This window comes from Podarcis raffonei, chromosome 14 (genome assembly GCF_027172205.1).
Source record: "Podarcis raffonei isolate rPodRaf1 chromosome 14, rPodRaf1.pri, whole genome shotgun sequence".
Classification (NCBI taxonomy): domain Eukaryota; kingdom Metazoa; phylum Chordata; class Lepidosauria; order Squamata; family Lacertidae; genus Podarcis; species Podarcis raffonei.
The window spans coordinates 37,403,433-37,423,794 of NC_070615.1; the positions used below are offsets into that span (position 1 = coordinate 37,403,433).

The 20,362-nt window shown below is 44.3% G+C and overlaps 1 protein-coding gene across 21 annotated transcripts in view; it reads left to right on the top strand.

The window, feature by feature from the left end:
- MAPK8IP3 (mitogen-activated protein kinase 8 interacting protein 3) overlaps nucleotides 1-20,362 on the top strand; it is a 71,011-nt gene that overhangs the window by 25,318 nt on the left and 25,331 nt on the right. For 5 of the 21 annotated variants that reach the window (XM_053366061.1, XM_053366068.1, XM_053366077.1 and 2 more), the window contains 10 exons: nucleotides 223-466; nucleotides 830-929; nucleotides 1,046-1,164; nucleotides 5,867-5,878; nucleotides 8,759-8,776; nucleotides 14,581-14,638; nucleotides 15,631-15,783; nucleotides 16,691-16,772; nucleotides 19,145-19,275; nucleotides 20,143-20,199. In XM_053366061.1, the coding sequence (XP_053222036.1) occupies nucleotides 223-466; nucleotides 830-929; nucleotides 1,046-1,164; nucleotides 5,867-5,878; nucleotides 8,759-8,776; nucleotides 14,581-14,638; nucleotides 15,631-15,783; nucleotides 16,691-16,772; nucleotides 19,145-19,275; nucleotides 20,143-20,199 (974 nt within the window). Of the gene's footprint in view, nucleotides 1-222; nucleotides 467-829; nucleotides 930-1,045; nucleotides 1,165-5,866; nucleotides 5,879-8,758; nucleotides 8,777-14,580; nucleotides 14,639-15,630; nucleotides 15,784-16,690; nucleotides 16,773-19,123; nucleotides 19,276-20,142; nucleotides 20,200-20,362 lie in introns of all 21 variants that reach the window. The other 16 variants (XM_053366058.1, XM_053366066.1, XM_053366073.1 and 13 more) reach the window with 10 other exon arrangements.

Below are 20,362 nucleotides of genomic sequence, written 5' to 3' on the forward strand. Positions count from 1 at the left end.
TGGCTGTTTATAAAAGACAAGACACAACATTCTAAACCACTGTACCACACTGGCCCTCATATTTGTAGTGGCCGTTATAGGCTTTTTAGTGCATAGTGCTCGTATATCACAATGCTACAAGGCAGCCGCCTGACCAGTAAATGGGAGGAAAAATTAACTGATACATGTGATTGCCTCTCCATCCCTTCTCTTCCCACCCCCTCCAAACTGCTGTGCCCCTAGTGCCCGCCTGATGAAATGTCTGAGTCTGGACAGTCCTCGGCAGCTGCTACGCCCAGCACCACCGGAACAAAATCCAACACACCCACCTCGTCCGTGCCCTCTGCTGCTGTCACCCCTCTGAATGAGAGCCTTCAGCCCATGAATGACTACATCACGTCAAAGAACAACAAGCGGTCGAGGGAGAAACGGAATAGTAGAAATATGGAAGTCCAGGTCGCCCAAGAGACGAGGAATGTGAGCATAGGTATGGCTGGCTGAGAAACTTCTAACTTGTTTCCTATAGGAATGTGAGATGTGGACATAACATCCCAAGAAGGAATTATTATCCCATAATGGTGTAAATTAGCATATTCCTTATTTTTAGGGCTGCCATTAGATTGCGGTGCCTGGGGTTGAGCAATGGACTGCCTCTTAAACCTAGCCAAGTGCATGGATGTGTGTGTGGATGAAGAATTATTGGTGGCTGCACGAGATCTCTGCTGTTCTCTCTGGGTTGTCACCAATATTGTCGTTGATAAATGGAGGTGCAAATGCCCACCTTTGATCTGAAATGTTGGTTTGGTCTTCTTGACTATGAATATTTCCCTCTTTGCATTCCACCCTACAGGGATGGGGAGCAGCGATGAGGGGTCAGATTTTCAAGATATTGATTCTACTCCAGAGCTGGATATGTGCCAGGATCCCAGACTGGAACGCACAGGAAACAGGTTTGGGTGCAGACATTCCCTTTCTTTAGGCATGCTGCCCATGAGTGCAGAATGCAGCTTTTATTCATTTCGTGCCAGTCTGCAGCATTTCCATTCTTTTTCTCTTTGCATGACAGCCCTACTCAGGGGATCGTGAACAAAGCCTTCGGCATCAACACCGACTCGCTGTACACGGAACTTACTGAAGTTGGCTCAGAAGCCATTGGCGATGTGGATGAAGGAGCGGACCTCCTAGGTAAAGCCTGCTTCAAGAGTGCTGCTTTTGAAATTCTTATCTTATTTATCACAACAGCCCTTTGAGGTAGAGTAGCTGGAGAGATAATAGGTAAAGAGCTGGAAGAAGTCATGTAAGTCTTTATGGTCTAGAGCAGGGATAGCCAACAACTTCCCGATATACGATATCTTTATTGTCATTGTCCCATGCAGAACAATGAAACTGGAAAACTACATAAAACATTCAAAAACCCCTAAAAACTCTGAAACCCCATTTTAAAATACACTATACTATAGGGACCCCTTTTGCTGCGTTTAGAACCAGAATTGCATTTGCGTAGAAACTGTTTCTCAGACGGCTAATCCTGGCCTTTATAACCCTATACCTTCTTCCAGAAGGCAGAAGCTGAAAGAGATCATTTCCGGGGTGCGTACTATCCTGCGCTATCTCTGCCGCTTTCTTATGGCACCTGACAGCATAGATTTGATCTAAGGTGGGAAGAGTGCACCCAATTATTCTCTCTGCAATCTTTACAACCCTGGACGGCATTGTTTTTTCCCTGGCCGTGCAGCTCCCAAACCACATACACAGACCATAAGTTAATACTTTCAGTTGTTGTAATACCTTCCCTTCAGTTGTTGTAATCTAACCCCCATCATCCCTAACCATTGGCCAGGCTGGCCGGGGCTGATGGAAGCCCAGCAACATCAGGAGGGCACTGTGTTGGCTACCCCTGCTCTAGATAAGATGCAGAGATTGTGGTGATCAGATGTGATCAGCAAACATTGGGATGAAATAGAAAGGGCATTTCCCTCTGAATCATAGAATAATTGTAGAGTTGGACGTGACCCCAAGGGTCATCTAGTCCAACCCCCTGCAATGCAGGAATCTCAACTGAAGGATCCATGACAGATGACGACCCAACCTCTGTTTAAATACCCCCAATGAATGAGAGGCTACCACCTTCTGAGGTTTCACTGCCAAACAGCTCTTACCGTCAGAAAGTTCTTCCTAATGTTTAGTTGAACTTTCCTTCCCTGTCATTTATATGCATGTAGTCCACAGAATTCCGTGACGTTTATGCAAATTATGCAAATTAAAGCAGAGTTATATAAATTATTTTGCCTAATTTACTCTGCTATTTTAGACTTGGAGGAGGAGCCATGTAGGGCACAGATGCCTTTCTATGCTCTGATTACTGGAAATATCGCCCTATGTTTTTGCTTTTGAGATTTCACCACACATTGCCCACATCCTTTCAGGCATACAGCTTCCCAACTGTAAGGAATATAAACTTTTAATGAACTGATTTTGTAAAACTGAATTCTGTGATCAGAATTGTGTCCTGTACTCTTTCTTCCCCGTGTGAGGAATTGCAGTCTACACATAGCCTTCCACGACAACGACCCTGAGAAGTAAACAGTGTCAAATAAAATTAATAAATAGCTTACCTGCTATATTGCCAAGCTGCTAATAAAAGCAAAGGAACAAGTAGACCAGCTAATAAGTGTTACGTTGATAGCCAAAAAAGTAGAATGCAGAATTATCAATGCCCAGAAGTCTTATTTAGCTGTCACTTCCAACACTTTAATTTCCTTTCCTCATCTTGAGTCCTTGTCACACACCAAATATATTTCCATGCTCAAATTCATGCTCACTACCACAGATTCACTCCCTCTCCCCTGCAACATTCCCACTGAACACAGCTAGATCATGTATCACCATTTACGTTATCATTATTTCATTAGCTAAATTTATATTGTACCTATTCATTGGCCTGCTCAAGGGTAGCACGCTAAATCAGTATTGCCAAAAGCAATGGCAACAGTCAGATAAAAATCATGGGTTGTATCCAGCAAAGGCCACATTTACTCCACACATGCACTATGATAGCACTTTAAACAGTCATGAGCTATGGGGAACTGTAGTTTCTTTAGTGTGCTGAGAATTGTTAGCAAAGCTCTATGCCCCTCACAGGGCAATAGTTCCCAGAATGGTTTAATGACCAATCCCTCTTCACAGGGAACTCTTGGAATTGTAGCTCTGTGTGGGTAATAGGGATCCTCTAATAATTCTCGGTACTCTTTAACAAATGCCAGTTCCCAGGATTCTTTGGGCTATGACTGTTTAAGGTGCTATGAGAGTGCTTTAAATGTGTGAATGTGGCTCAGGTTTTGGTCAGAGAAGACTCATTGGATTGTGCCCAGTGCTAGTCCTGCTCATAGTAGACTCACTGAAAGTAATGGACATGACTTAAGTTAGGTGTGTTAATTTCAGGGGTGTACTCTGTGTAGAACTTAATTGGATTCAAGCCATCAAAATTAATGGAGTGAGATGTTAATCATGTCCGTTATTTTCAGGGGTGTTCTCTGAGTAGAACTAGCATTGAATACCAGTGAATGGTTATATCAAATTAGGGCTTAACACAAATACCCCCAAATTTTGTGCTTCTGTGGCCATTTGGATTTGGAGGAGTGATTTTCTGGGGGGTGGGAGGGATGACATTCACTTCAGACCCCCACCCCAAATCCCCCACTGGTGGCCGCCATTGTTATGTGATATTTGTCTTTCCTCCCCGCCTCCCAAACACAGTGACCCAGAACGAGGGGCATTGTTTGGGTGGGATGGGAGGAAATGGTGGTTTGGTCACTGGAGGAAGTGCTCTGATGTGGCTGCTTGTTTAGCCCTGTAATGGCTAGACTAATATCTTTTTTCTTTTCATTATCTGACCAGAATCTAAGAGGGCTGGGCGATTAGCCAATCAAGAATAGATGTGGCTCCTCAGAGAATGGGGGGGGGGGCAAGACAACAACTGAAATTTTACTTCTAGGTGGCCAGACTATTTTGGCGTGTAAAACTTATCTTTACCTCAACTAAAAGGGGATATTTGGTGATGAGAGGAACCCAAAGGATGTGCAAATGGTAAGTGTTATGAATTGCCTATCTTAAAGCAGTGGAGATTCAATTCAGAGCTTAATACTGTCACGCAGGCCTGCTCAGCTTGCATCCCACTGAGCCAAAGGCAGCCCACCAGCATTGCGCATAGCCCACCGCCGGCTCAAGGAACCTCCTGTTTTTACTGCTTTTCTTCCAAGTGCATACCATTCCCCTCACACAAAAAAATGGGCAGGGACAATAGCCCATTGGTGGAGCACCTGCTTTACATGCAGAAAGTCCCAGGTTCAATGCTTGGCATCTACAGATAGGGCTAGAATAGACCTCTGTCTGAAACCCTGGAAAGCAGCTTCCAGTCAGTGTAGAAAATGCGAAGCTGGATGGACGAAGGGTCTGATGTGGTTGGTATAAGGCAGCTTCCAGAAAGAGCTGTGGCTCATTGATAAAGCATCTTATTTGCATGCAGAAGTTTCCAGGTTCAGTCCTGTGATGGCCTGGGACTTGGGCTCGGACTCGGAGCCAGAGGAGTCTCAGTCCGCACTGGATACTTTGCCTCAGGCGGCATCTGAACCTAGTCTGGGGCCTGATTCTGAAGAGCCCCAGTCTGCGCAGGTTTCCCTGCAACAAGCCAAGCACCATCTGGGCTGAGTCAGGGGCCTGAGCATGCCCTGGCTCCAGATGTGGGGATTACCTCATTGCCTTCAACTGGGCAATCACTTACAGCTGCTCCACTACCAGTTGGGTCAGGAGAGGCTGAGGCGGCCCCTGGGTCTAGTAACCCACTGACATCTCCCAAGCTGCAGAGACTGAGGTCTGAGAGAAGGAGAGAGTGCTCGCCTTTGGGCGAGACAGGGAGGTGAGTCACCAAGGGAACAGGACCAGCCATTACCCCGACAGAGATAAAAGGCTTGCTGGAGCAACGTTGCTGTTTGCCAGAACCTGCCTGTGATTCTGTGCCTGACCTTGCCTGGGTTCCTGCCTCGTGTCCTGCCTTGGCCCTGCCGGACTAACTCCTCGCAGAACCCTTAGATTCGGGATCGGACCTGGACCGCGTTACTCAGGTTACCCCCGGGCCCAGCACAAGTCCCCAGCACCTCCAACATGGGGTTGCACACGTTCCTATTCTGAAACCAAGGAGAGCTGGTTACCAGTCATTACAGGCAGTACTGAGCAGAAATGGGCTAATGGTTGGACTCTGTATAAAGCAGTTTCCTATGTTCCCCTGAGAGCTGCTGCCAGACAGAGCCAACAGTACTAGGCTAAATTGGCCAACCGTTAAACCTGGGTTAAGGCCATTTCCATTTTAAGGCATTAGGGCCATGATCCAATTCCTCTTGGGCTGCGTTTGATTTAGTGGGTCTCAAGCTGTGCCAGCTTCCATGAATTTTTGGAAAGGCTACATAGAGCGCTGCAGATGGTTGTAAGCATTCCAACAAATTAGGTTATTCAGAATACGTTTTTATTATACCATTTGCCATGGTTGAGAAGACAAGGCTTAAGTCAGGGTTCGTAGGAAGTCTCCAGGCTCCTCACTTATATCCTCATCTGGGGAAAGAAAGTGATTTCCTCATCCTCATACTCTCAAATGTCCCATATGTAGATTCACACCATTTGCAGTCCATAGCAGGTCCTGTCTTTACTATTTCATGCCTTTTGACATTGAAATGGCAAGATCATTGTTAATTTTTTGTTTCTCTTTTTAAAAAAATCCAGATTTTTTTATTTTGTTGGTTTCGGTCACTGATTGACTCTTTTTCTTTCCTTCCCCCCAATTCCTTCCCCCCTACCCCATCCTGTATCTCTGTGCTTCGCTGGACATGGCCCATAGGGGAGTTTTCAGGTGTGTATCTCTCCTCTGTTCAGATTCTCTGTTTCCTCCAATTTTTCTTTCTTCCTGCTCCTTCCCCCTTTCTTGAATTTTAAATTGAATGATGTGGGTACACACGTGTGATACTCCCCTGCTGTTGTCCAATCACGGTTGGCTTTGCGGACTTCGTCCCGCCTTTCCCTTGTTTGATTGCCTTGCGCGACTTAAGGTTCCAAACCCAATTGAACCTTCTCTGCTTTTTGCTCACATGTTACGTTGCGGTAAGCTTTATTTCTAACCCCTACCCCCTGGCTTTCTGCAGCCCCACTCCACGATCTGCTTTTTTTTACCTCCCTCTTTGAATCCTAGGGTAGAAGGTGGGGAACCATCTGTTACTTCATGTTTCCTGTAGGGTGGGATTTTTCCTTCCTTTTAGGGCAGGCATTGAACCCAAGTGTGGTTCCTCATTCAGAGAGTGAGCTAAAGATAGGAGGTTTATCTGTCTTGCTGATTCCATTAATAATTAGTCCTTTCCCTCCCTCAGGATGGCTGCTGGGGTAAGAGGAGGTTTGGGACTCAGTGCTTGCAGGATGGGGGCTGAGCTCTCAAGTTTCGCAGCTTGTAAGTTTGGAAAAGGCTGAGATGGTCAGTCAAGAGTTCTAGCTGAAGGAGAACTGTTAGCGGTCCAAGGGCATCTTTTCTAGATGAACTTGCCTAAATCAGTGGCGCAGTTAGCTAATTTAAGACTCTAGACCAGGGGTGGAGAATCTGATGATGTTGAACCACCACCTCCCATCACATGGAAGGCTCAGTGGTAGAACATCTGCTTTGCATGCAGACTATTTCTGGGTCAATCACTGGCATCTCCAGGTAGGGCTGCGAGACACTCCTGTCTGAAAACCTGGAGAGCTACTGCCAGTCAGCATAGATGATACTGAGCTAAGTGAATTAGTATAAGGTGACTTCCTAGATTACTATCCCTGACCAATGGCCGTGCAGCCTGAGGCTGATGGGAGTTGGAGTCCAACAAAATCTGAAGGGCCTCCAGCCCTGCTCTCTAGAGACAATTATCTTATTGGAGTGGGGTGGCTCTTTAGATGGTACAGTGGTACCTCTGGATGCGAATGAGATCCGTTCCGGAGCCCCGTTCGCATTCTGAAGCAAACGCAACCGGCGTCTGCGCGGATTGCGATTCGCCGTGTCTGCGCATGCATGTGACATCATTTTGAACGTCTGCGCGAGCGGCAAAACCCGGAAGTAATGCGTTCCATTACTTCCGGGTCGCTGCGGAGCGTAACCTGAAAACACTCAACCTGAAGCACATTTAACCCGAGGTATGACTGTATTGTGCATTGACACCACTTCAGCATGTGGAAAGTCTGCCCTGTTGCATTAGGAGGCCCTTGGGCTCATTCTGCTGAGTGGGCCCCTGGGCCTCTACCCCAAAGTCCTGCCTTGACAGCACCACTGGCTTAAGTGGCACAGACTGGACAGTTTCCCTGGATACAGTTCTGGTCCCCATCTCAGGAGGATATCCTGGAACTGGAAAAGATTCCAGAAAGCAGAAACAAAACCATGACAGGTCTGGAACATTTCCTCATATATAAAGAAAGCTTAAAGCATTTGAGGCTTCAGAGCTTTTAAGATAAAGATGGGCAAAGGTTCAGGGAGCACAAAGGACAAGATAGAGGTTTATGAAATGCTTCAGTGGATAGAGGGAATTTCTGGAAACTTTCTTCGGTTAGCCATGTTTGCTTTCGTATTGTTTCGGAGAGTGTGAATTTGATAAATTTGACTTTGAACGTGAACTGAATTGAATTTCTCCCCATTCCTGTTGGCCACACATGATTGCCTGTTGATTTGTGAGCACATTGGGTGTGCACATTTAGTATCATTTCCAAAATTGGAGCATCCGCACTTCCCTCCAGGTCTCTCCCACTAAGGGTGGAAAATTAGGTGTTTTTTTTTACATGTAAATGTTCATTGTAGTCATGCTTGAAATGTTCGCGGAAGGGCCATAGCTCTGTGATAGAGCATCTGCTCTGCATGCAGAAACTCCTCTGAGTTCAGGCTCCAGTATCTCTGCATGGGGTTGAGAACGTCCTCACCTAAAATCCTGAAGAGCCACTGCCAATCAGTGTAGACAGTATTGAGCTAGACGGACCAATGATCTGACTCAATATAAGGCAACTTCTTATTACTGAGTTGTATGACTTGTAAACTCAATCCTTTGTGAAAAACGTGTCCAGTTTTGATCGAAGGAGAAAGAAAGAGAAGGGGTATGTGTGTGTCTGCATTGGGTTGGATGCAAAAGTTCCCTTCCTTTGATAATAGCAGTCTACCTCTGCTGAAGAACTCTTTACACTGGACCCGGCCCAGTGCAAATAGGAAATAGATTCATTTCCTTTAAACATTTATTATTTGCTGCCAACCCAAGATTGCTGCCTTTTTTTCAGGCATCCGTCCAGTTGAAAATCAGATTCGGGGTCTCCCAACAGCCCCTTTGCCCCAATTTTACTGTCCTCTCCTCCTGTTTTTCCCCTTAACCTGACCCATCCATCCTGTTGCTTTGGTTCCCTTCTGTAGAGGATGAGAGGCCCAAAGGACCTTTGCCTATCCACGAAGGATAATAAGGATGGAACCAGGAGTTGCTAACTTGATCTGTTCATTCATTCAAAATCTGAGACTTTCTTCCCTGCTTAGCTGGATCAGAGGCAGAGATCTGGTTCTTGCTGCAACTAATTTCCTTGCACGTACGTGCTAAGAGAGCACCACCGTTTTGCTGTTTACAGATTTGTATTTAATGGCTGCTTTTTTCTCTCCCTTTCTTCCCCTATTTTTCTCTTCTTTGTCCCTATCTCTTTCTGTACCCTGACCCCACCCCTCTTTTCTCATATGGAATGACTTTCATAGTGCGGGATGATTTCTTTGGTAAGGCCAAGGCCTTTTTTAAACATATGGGTGTTCTCCTCCCCCTTTCTGTTCATTCAGCATCTCTTCATCCTTTTTTTTTTTTCTTCCTCTCTTTCTTTTCTTCTGGGATTTCTCGGGACTCTTTTGTTTCTTTCCCGTGATGGTGGTGGTGTTGCTTTGTTGAGAAGAAGTAGGTGATTCTTCCGTCACCCATTGTTTGGGAGAGATTCTTTTCTGTTTGGGGATGTAGGTGGTTATTCACTTTGATGTTTCAAACAGCTTGCAGGATGCAGGTCAAGAAATATGGCTGTGAAATGTAATGCATTTCCTGGTTATTTTTTTCTGGGAACTGTAAACAAACACACAAAACACATATAGCACTCTTGATGGAAATATTCTATATACACCATTGACTCCACCACACTTCACTTAGGTTGCTATGGGAGCCAGGGCTTCTTATAACATTCCAGACACACAATTCAATGTGCTGCTTTTCATGTTTTGAAAACCCTTAGCTTAGAAACCACTTTGTATTCAGAAGAAAAGACTAGCTCTGGCCTTTTTTTTTTTACCTGAACCACTAGCTTTCTAGAAGCAAGGAGCACTCAGTCGTGGCTTCTTCCCAACTGTATTTTGAAGCGGTAACATGGGGATGTTGGCAGGTGCCATCATCATTATTATTCTAATTATTATCATCATTATTATTAAACAAACTGCTTCATGGCCAAAGTTGGTATGTGGGGAAGATAAGTATATGACCCACTGGCCGGATCCAGTCCTGCAGTAAGGAATTTGCTACACCACCTGAAGTGCTATTGCACATCCAGCACTGCCTTCACCCTCCAGCCACTGCTCTGTACTTGGCTCCAGTTTCTGGACTGCAGTGTTCTGGCAAAAACCAAAGTAGATTCTGAAATCTGCCTATGTTTGTCATGCTTGATGTAGTCTGTGCTAAAAAACAACAACAACAAAACCAGAAGATCTTGTGCCAAGAAAAAGAAACGTAAAAGTGATGCAAGCCAGCAAAACAGCATATATTCACTCAGGATGTATAACTACTCATAGCCTTGGGCCTGAGCAAAGGTCTTTGCAAAATATTGACACCTGCTCTTAACTGTCAAATATCTGAGCTTCCGCTGTTCCATGCTTGTGATAACCACCTGGCATTCTTCATACAGTTTCAAGCCTATTTTTGCAGTCTTAAGGGCCACAAATTTGCTAAAGCGGCAAGATTTGCAGTATTCTCTGCTCTGTTATAGATTGATGCAGTCTTGTGATTTTCATATTCCGGATTCATACTTCTGACTTCAACATATATCCTGTAGGCTCAGGATGATTTCCATTATTTCTGAAAAAACAACAGACCTTGCCTCTCTGCAATATGTTTTGATTTTTTAGTCCAAGTATCTCCAGTTATCCAGGAACAGAAAATACCCTGCAGCCACATTGCCCAGGCACCTTGAAATATTCACCCCACCAACCTGCAGACCTTGGCAAATCAGTGTGTAAAAAAGATGCTATTTACATTTCCCCTTCTCACAGCAGCCGGGATATAAAAGGCCATGCCACACTTTCTTTCATTTTTTAAGTGTACTCCTATTTCAAATGTACACCAAGAAACATGATGTGGGAATGAAACACATGCCTGTGTCATACAGGTACACAAATTGAGTAGTTTGGCAGTGCCTCCATGTGGAGTCTACATGAAATGGACTGAATGTCAGTGAAATGTGCAGAATGGCCTATAGTTTGCCTTCAGACTGGGATTCTTAATCTCCATTTTTGCATTTAAGTTTGTATTTTTGTTCTCTGCCCCAATAGACAGTATGAAGATCCCATGCTGCCTGAAACATCAGAAGTGATTTATTTCTTCCTGTCTTATTGATGGTTGTAGTGTATTTTTCCTTTCTCTATATCTATCTAACTTTCTTTTTTTAAAAAACACCTGCTGCTTCTTTGCCATTCTTGCTGGGGAACTTGCCTCTGCCATCATCAACCCGTCCCATCTCATTGTTGGGAAGAAGGTCTGTGTACTTGCCTGAGTGTGTTGTGCTGTATTCTCACTTCCTGTACACTGCCATGACTCTCTTTTTTAAGCGTTTCATTTGTACTGAGTGTGTGTTTGTCGCTTTCAACAAAAGCAAGCAGAACGAACAGCGTAAAAGCATGTTTCTCTACACAGTGTGAAGTGGGTGAGTGCGTGAATGTTGAAAGCATCCGTGGGTTCATGAGAACAGTTGAAATGAGACTAGGTAACTAAACATTTCCCTTCCATTCTGTAATGGAAGGAAATTCTAGTCCCCCTATACTGCACTCTCAACATTTGGGATGGAGGATCTCCTTAGCTTTGGCTGCAAACACACCCTAAATTTAAAGCACATGAATTCCCCCAGAGAATCCTGTGAAGTGTTGTTAAGGTTTGCTGCGAACTACAGTTCCCAAGGTTCTTTGGGGGAAAGCCATGTGCTTTAAATGTATGGGGTGTATGCAGCCTTCGTAAGGTCACCCAGTGAGTTTTGCAGTGAAGTAGGGATTTGTACTCTAGACCTGGCTCTGTTTGCTTCCTGTTCTGCATTGGCAACTTTCATGCACAAAAGCAGCAATAGCCAAAGAAGGGTTCAAACCAGGCAGGAGGAACCTGTGGCCTGCCAGATGCTGCTGAACTGCCATCTAAATTGTAAATCTAATATATTATCTATAGTCTATCTATCTATCATCTATCTAGCTATCTATCTAGCTATCTATCTAGCTATCTATCTACCTACAGTGGTACCTCGGGTTACATACGCTTCAGGTTACATACGTTTCAGGTTACACACTCCGCTAACCTAGAAATAGTGCTTCAGGTTAAGAACTTTGCTTCAGGATGAGAACAGAAATTGGGCTCTGGCGGCGCAGCGGCAGCAGGAGGCCCCATTAGCTGAAGTGGTGCTTCAGGATAAGAACAGTTTCAGGTTAAGAACAGACGTCCAGAACGAATTAAGTACTTAACCCAAGGTACCACTGTATCTATCTATCTTTCTATCTATCATCTCCCACCTTTTCCCCTAACTCAAGGTAGTTTAGAGATTAAAAAAAAGAAGTGCTAAAAGTTCAGGGTTGTTTAAAAAAACCAAAAATGATTGTGAAGCGCTCCAAATGCATCTCTCAAAACTGAGGGAATGAGCAGTAAAATGGCAAGTGCAATTCAACGTAAACAATTATAAAGTGATGAATGTCGTCCCTCCAAAATATGCTTACATTCATAACTCCCTTTAATCTCCGTCAGCATAGCTGATGGTCAGGCATGATGGAAGTTGTAGTCCAGCAACATTTGGAAGGCCACAGGTTTTACACCCCTGCCCTACTAAGTGTGTTTAGGATAATGTCATATATGGGGGGAAACCCAAAGTTTGTGTAAGATGTATCTAAACTTTCACAAATAGTGCACTTGCCAGATGAACAGAGCTGGAATAGTGATCTGATTTCTCTAGAATTACCTTCACCAACTTATTGCACTCCAGATGATTTGGATAACAGCTGTCATCAGCCCCAGCTTGATGGGAGTTGTAGTCTAAAACATCTGGAGGGCAACAAGTTGGGGAAGGCTGCTGTAGAGTGTGCATGTTTAACAAGTGTATTGAGTATGTGGCCAATAGTAAGATTTAGTGCTTCCTCCTGTCCTTCATCTTCCCAGCAACAACTCCATAAAACTAAAAAGGTGGGAGGAGAGAATGGCAGCCTAGTCTCATATATGGAGCTTGCTGCAGTAGTTATGGAGACTAAGGTCACTTCCCACATCTGTCCTTGCAAAACTGGGAAGCCTAGTTCTGTGAGGGGAGCCAGTGATCTATAAGAGAATTCTTAGCCCCCTTGTCAAGCTACAGTTCCCAGCACTCTTTGGAAGGGGCAACATGATAGTTAAATGGAGTGCTAATATATCCACAAAGTGGGAAAGACTCAATTGGGATTTTTTTTTTTTTGTAACAGCAGTATAACATTTCAGAGCTGACCTCACTAGCAAGCCCCTCTACTCCTCCCTCACCCTGCCAAACCTCTTCAAGGATAGTTTCCTTGTGATGTATAGCTGGGGTTGGATCCTTCCACAGTGGTGCGGCACTAATCTGCATAGAAGTTCAGGGCAAGTCAGACAGTTAAGCTTCACTGTGTGACATTAAGTACTTCCAATGAAACACTTGGCCCAACGGCAAAGTCTTTAAAGTTTCCCTTTGTCGTTGGCAACCTAGTGACCAGAAACTAGTGACTAGGAGGACTGAAATACGTGACTGATGATCGAATTAGATCAGAGCTGGCCCTTGGATAAACAGACGAAAGTGGATGAGGAGATGTTTTTCTCCCTCTCTCATCATACTTGGGGCCATTCAATGAAGTTGAATGTTGGAAGATTCAGGACAAACTCCCATAAGAGGTATTAATGGCCACCAACTTGGTGTAAAAGAGGATTAATGGAGGATGAGGCTATTTATGGCTACTAGCCATGATGGCTATGCTTCTGTCTCTCCTGTTGGAGGCACGATTCTCTGAATACCAATTGTTGGGAATTGCTGGTGGGAAGAGGTCCTGCTTTTGGGCTTCCCAGAGGCAGCTGGTTGGTTGGCCACCATAAGAGCAGGATGCTGGACTAGGTGGGCCAACAGGGCTTTTCTTAACTTGCGTCAAGTGGCTTCTACCCACGAATCAAAGTTGACCTGCAAGGGTGGAGGTCTGCTTCACTAGTATCTTCCCTGCAGGGAATGCACTGGCCAAACAGCACCCAGCAGGACTGATGTGGAGAGGGTTTAGTTGTGTTCTACTTTGCTAGCATGTTCCCCCACAGGGATCGCACATGCAAAGCAGCACCCAGCGTGATTGAACCCTGCCCATCAGCTGACAACACCCAGTGATACCAGCTGATTGACAGGTGGGTGTGGTTTTGGGAAAATGGCTTCACAGGTCAAATTCAACTCCCTGGCAGGCCAAGATTGGTGCACGAGCTGGACTTTCTCTACCCCTGCACTAATCGTTACCCTAAATTAGCTGTGCATAACTTTGCTAATAACTCACTGTGCTCATGACTTGTGCTCTTGAATCCAGATTGCAAACAAGCAGGGTTGTGTGAAACAGAGGAGTTGAGTGACTTGCTCATTGGCTGGGCCTGTTCAAAAAGGTTTTAACACATTATAGTGGGGTGGGTCCAGCTTTTAAGTCTAAGGGTTTAGGCACAATTACCTTTCCTCCACTCTTTCCAGGCACAGTCCACAATTTCAAGCTCTGTGTCTAAGCACTCCCCCCTCCTTTTTTTTCTTTTTTTGCTCTGGAACTTTCCTCTTGAAAACCCACTCTTTCAAGCTCAATCAGAGCAAATGTCAATCCACAGAAAACCTGAATTGGTGTTTGTTCCAGTTCAGTCTTAAAGAGCTGTTTTTGGCGGGGAAAGCTTAGAGCAAAACAAACAAACAAAAAACCGCTCAGCCATAGAGTGTTAATGTACAGATCTCTACCTGGAAAGTGTGGGGCAAAAGGTAAGTGTGGATAAGCTCTAAAAATAGCCATTTTAGTGCAGTTGTTTCTTTTGTCCCATCTCCTAAAGGAAGTCTCTGTACTTGAGTGAATGCATCCGTCTGCGTTTTCAGAAATGTTTGCTTCTGTTCCGTGACCTCGACAGGGCGAGTGGCACTTTGCACTGTGCAGCAAAACATATACGTTGCAGGCTCTCAAACTACGAGGCTGCTTCTCCTAAGTAAGAATTGGCCAGCAAAGCATAAGGCTTAAATCTTTCCAAAGGGTGCAGATCAAAATTGTGTGTTGCCTCGTGTTTTATTTTTTCTTTTCCACCCCTCCAGGGATGGGCAAAGAAGTGGGGAACCTGTTGATGGAGAACACGCAGCTACTGGAAACAAAGTAAGACACCAGCTCATGCTCTAGAAATACTTTGCTTGTTTGCTTAAGTGTATGGTGTGGACATGGTTGACTTCAGAGGATATTTGTGTGCTGCCACTTTGCTTGTTAACATTTCAGTGACCACCAACTTAGAAGGTTTTAAAAGAGGATTAGACAAATTGATGCAAAAGGGTATCAGTGGCTACTAGCCTTGATGGCTGTGTTCCACTGTTAGTAGTAGCATGTCTCTGATAATTGCAGGAAGAACTTCCAAGCAATGGTTCTTAAGAGGGTTGAGAATTGTTTCTGAGAGGGGTCACTTCTAGGGGTGTGGTGAAAAATTAAATAGGGGATCTCACAAAGGCAGACATCCATACTTGGTATCTGCCAACAGAATCAGTGCTTCCCACAGAAAAGTCTCTGTACAACCTACCATACTGTAAAATCCATACAAATGCAAATTCAAACAGCAAATTCATAACAAATAGAACATTTGAAACCAGCAATACTGCACTAAATGACATTGAGTGTTTGTGGGGGGGGGGCTCAGTTAATTTCATTGTACACAGGTTGTACATTGACAATAAAGGTATTATTATTATTATTATTATTACTACTACTACTACTACTACTACTAAAAGCAACTGCAATAATCATGAAGAAACAAACCGCCCTTTCCCCCACACAACACAAGGATGATTGACAAGGGAACTAAATATTGTTATGCAAGAACCACAACAACAATTCCTAAGAAAGTAAAAACTTCTTCAACGGGTGCAGGGTGAAATTCCCTGGGAAACCAGAGCCTACTACCCAAAAGCTCGTTCTCTTTCTCTCACTGCTGTCCTCTAGACTAGGGCTGTAAGAAGGCATTGCTTTCAATCCCCCCCTATATTCATCACAGGCTGCACTGATACTTCTCTGCTGCAGTTAATCTTCCACCAAAACGATGTTATCCACCTCACTATCTGCTCTGGCACATACGTTTTTCTTTTCCTTTCCCCATCCTAAAGAAATGCTCTGAACATAGTGAAGAACGATTTAATTGCAAAGGTAGACCAGCTCACCGGGGAGCAGGAGGTGTTGAAAGGTGAGCTTGAAGCAGCAAAGCAAGCGAAAGCTAAGATGGAAGCTAGGATCAAGGAACTCGAAGAGGAACTGAAAAGGTGAGTGTCCTGCTATGTGTAGGCAAGTCATTCGGGACAAAAAAAGAAGGCTGGTGGGTGCTAGATTCCAAGGCGGTCTGTAGGGCAGCACTTGGGCTACCCTGGCTATTGTTTCAACAACACTTGGAGGCCCACAAGTTCTCCCCCTGACCCCTCTGCTAAATGGACCCTCCCACAGCACCACATCCCAGATCTTCATGAGCAAAAGCAAACCTGCAGGAGACCCAACTGTGGTCCTTCTGTACGTATCACATTTGGTATGGCCCTCTCTACATGCCACAGTCAAACAAAGAGCTCAGGTGGATATTGCTGTGTGAAAAACGAGGTGGACAAATCAACTCTTCATGTTGGTGCTTCTCATTCTTGTTCTTGTATTATATCCCCCCACACCTTTGTAACTGTTAGCAAAAGTGGTCCAGTTTACTTTTTCTGGGGAGCAGGGTGAAGTATTACTGTCTTTTTTTTTTTACATATATGGATTGGGGGTGTGTGTATTTTTTATCCTTGGTTGTTGCCTTGGGCTGCTCACATAAAGCCAGATGTTCCCCTCGCCTCATACACTTTCTGTAGCAAATGTAGCAAAATGGCCTAGCTAGGGTAGCCTTACATCCAGATTTTCCCGGACATTACCGGAATTTCAATGGGGGAAGTGATGGCGGGGGCGGGGGAGGATTTCTGAAAAGCAGCAGTTTGTCCTGGATTTTCGGCAAAATAACAAAAAAATTGCTTGGGTCATTTCTCAAAAACAACTTTGGCTTTTTTCAGCAATTTGTTTGTGTCTGGATTTTCACTTCTTGAAAGATGGCAACCCTAGTGAGCAACTGAGGCCCAGGACAGCGTACCCCTGCCAAGAGGGGCTGCTGTTTAGCCTCTTCCTTTCTTTGATGTTCTTTGCTCTGTTTTCTAGAGTGAAATCCGAAGTGATCGTTGCCCGTCGAGAGCCCAAAGAAGAGGTGGAGGATGTAAGCAGCTATCTCTGTACAGAATTGGTATATTACATTATTAAAATGCCTAGGGAAGGAGGGTTTTTTTGCGGGAATGGGGGGTTTTCTTCCTCACTTACTTGAACACTGACGCCAAAGTGCATATTTTATCATCCTCAGGTGTGTGGGGCAGCCCAAAGAGGCTGTTCTCTTTGGGTTGTCACCACATCCATGACTACCGCAGCCTGGGTATAATCTTATCAAAATGGAAGTACTGGATGCCACTGCAGTCCTAACCCCACTTACCTGGGAGCAAGCCCCATTGAGATCAGTAAGACTTGCTTCTGAGTAGACATGGTTAGGATTGCACCATTAGGGTCAGATTACCCTTACATATGTGTCCCACCCCCCCCACCCCCACAAATAGTCTCTGGTATGGGGAAGGTAGGGGACTTTAAGTCTTTGCCTCCCTCATTGTGGTCCTAAACCAAATCTCCCTTGTACATGCTAACATGAGAAGAAACATAGGAAGCTGACTTATCTGCAGTTAGGTGACTGGTCCTCCTAGATCAGGGTTTAGCCACACTTCCTTTTTGCCCCATTCTTTCCAGGTCCGCACTTAAAAGCTCTGTGTCCAAGTGTGGGTTTGTTTTTTGCTTTTTGCCCTGGAGTTTCTCCCCATGAAAACCTGCTCTTTAGCGCTCAATCAGAGCAAATGTCAGTTCGGGTTTTGCGCAAATTGCTGTTTGCTCTGATTGAGCTTTAAAGAGAAGGTTTGCACTGGGGAAAGTTGCAGGACAATCACATCTCTCACTACCGCTGAGCACCATGTTCCTTCCTACCCAGAAGATTCCATCAGAATGAGGTTGGGAAAACATTGCTTTCTGCTCCCATGCAATCGCTCTGATGACATCATCCCCAAAGCTAGTTTAGGATGAGGGCAGAAACAGGAAGTAGCGTGTCCTGTCCTCGCTCATCTTCTGGGTTACAAGGAGCTTCACAGAAAAATTACACAAACCATCTGCGGTGAGTGTGAATGCCATGCTGATATGTGGGACAAACATTTCCCCTTGACACACACAATCTCCACATACACGTTCCTTGTTGCTGAAATGCCTCCCTAAACTTTGCAGCGTATGACAAAGTTGGGTGTGTATTTTAGCTCTTATAGCTGGTCTCCTAGCTACCCAGCAATGCTGCCTGCGATCTCCTGATCAGCAGCCCATTAGCCTTTAGCACTTACTGTTGGGACGGATGAAAGGGGCTGCATTTCGAACCTGTCCCTTCTCTCTATGCTGTCAGTGGTCACTGGGATCTCCCCCAGAGAATCATCCAGATAATGAGTATGACCAGGTAAGCTCAGCCATGCTGGGTAAGAAGGTCCAAGCCTTCTTCCACAATAGAATAAGCAGCTCTTCCCCCAGTCTCCCACCACATGTGTTTTGGGGACTTCTTTGTAGAGAAAGGCAGGCTGATTTTAATCCTGTGAGCTACTAATGTGTGTTTCAGTGCTGACTTGCTAATGCGGTTGATATGTCCATGCAGGCACCCTTAGTTCTGATGTAGAATTACCTGTTCATTCTGATCTTGGGGTGAAGACAGACGTAGCACTTTTGAGAGTGGCAGAGATTGCTTGAATTCGCTTTTGACTTCCTGATCTACACATGCATGATTCTTCTTTTCTATGATTCTTCTTTTTTGGGAGAGGGAATCTAGAGCTTTGTACGTTTCTGGCATATTGGGGGAAAGAAACTCTTGGTAGTTGCCTGTTGTCTAGTCTGTGAAGTCATTACCTCCCCACGTCCCCAGAACAATTTTGAAATGGTTTCTAAAAAAATTATGAGTTTATTTTTTGGTAATGTGAAGGGTGAACAAAAAAGCTTACAAAATCATATAAATTCCCAATTATTATTTTTTAAAAAAATAGAAAGATGGGCAATCTTTATGAATCATGACAGGGAGAGGAATAAGACTGAATTCATGCAACGGGTGCATTACTGCTTTGGTCACTGTTAAGACTGTTACTTCTGCCTTCTCCCTTAAATAATCCTCCACTTTTGCATTGTATTGCACTGTTTACAAATTAGGCTTCCTCCTGTTGCAGGACGTTTGGCTATGCATGGGCTTAATATGAGTTGACTAACCCATATTAACACTTCGCTCCTAACAGCAGGCTAGTTAGACTTGGATGGTAACTAGCATTACCTTGGAGGCTTGCAGAACACGAATTAGCTTTTTGCTCATCACTTCTCCAGATGTCACATTTTCATTGCTTATATGAAGTTGTAGTTAGATTCTCTTTGCTAAAATTAACTTGGGGGCGGGATACACCTGGAAGAATCTAACAATTGTTGCTTTAGTCTCCTGGCTTCATGCTTTACTAACCTTAATCCCCTTCCATTTCCCATTGGTTGAAGCCGTCCTCCTCCCCTCTGCAGGACAACATTCCCATAGCTCAGCGCCGGCGGTTCACCCGCGTGGAGATGGCCCGGGTCTTGATGGAGCGCAACCAATACAAGGAGAGGTTGATGGAGCTGCAGGAGGCTGTCAGGTGGACCGAGATGATCAGGTATGGGGGTGGGTGGGTGCTTTATTATAGCAGCATCATAAAAGTGTTGAGAGGAACCTAGCAGGTGGGCTAGAGGTGCTCTGTGGTTCTGGAGTACCAGTGGTCATTTTGCGTGAGACGCAGAATTCAGCATCCTGATCACCTCAGCATCAGACAAAAAAACCCAGTGGGTTTCTAACTCTCATTGGCTAGGTCTAAATGTATTCCAGCCCCTCACCTTTTTCATTTGAAAAAGAAGAAGCGCAAAAACCCAATTATAGCCTTTGCATGTGGCTTCATCTCATGTAATTGGGTTAGGGATTGCAGCCTTAACCTGTGACTATTATTATTTGCTCGTATGCTTGGTTTTAATGTGGGGTTTGTTTGTTTTTTTGCATTGTAAGTAACTTGAGAGACTTTCGTGGGAAAAGCAACAAATAAATATAAATAAAATAAAATAGTTGTTTGCTTTTGCAGTGTGCAAGAGTTATGTATGATGTGGTTTATGCTGGATTGTGTTATGATTAGGTGAGGGTTGTTGCATTAAATTATATTCTGTTCATAATGTTTTTATCATGGGTTTGTTCTGTTATACCTAATGATGATGTACGTATATAATTATCTGTATTGTGCTTGATCTATTTATATGGATGCTCATTTTTATTTTATTTTTTACAAATTTATAAAAATTCTATTTACTGGAACTGTTTCAAGGCTTTCCCTTTCTTTTTGCTTCAGGCCTTCATTGCATATGTCATTTGTAGCTGAATCCTGAAACCAACAGGGATACTAGTCCTCAGATCCCCAAATTAACCCTTTTTGCCATTTTCTTTGGCTGCTCATCTGTTGTCCAGCCGTTTAATAATTATCTATTTTATTTGTTCACAGAGCCTCTCGGGAGCACCCTTCTGTCCAGGAGAAAAAGAAATCTACTATTTGGCAATTGTAAGTAGTGTGTTTGCCTGTGAACTGTGAAATGCAGAAGGACGTGTGCAGTAGAGACTTTTCCATACAGTCAAGTAAAAGCACACTAATTCTACCAGTTCATTTTTACTGACAAAGTTGCATATTTGGATGTGAGAAGGGAGGTAACATCACTGATGTGATA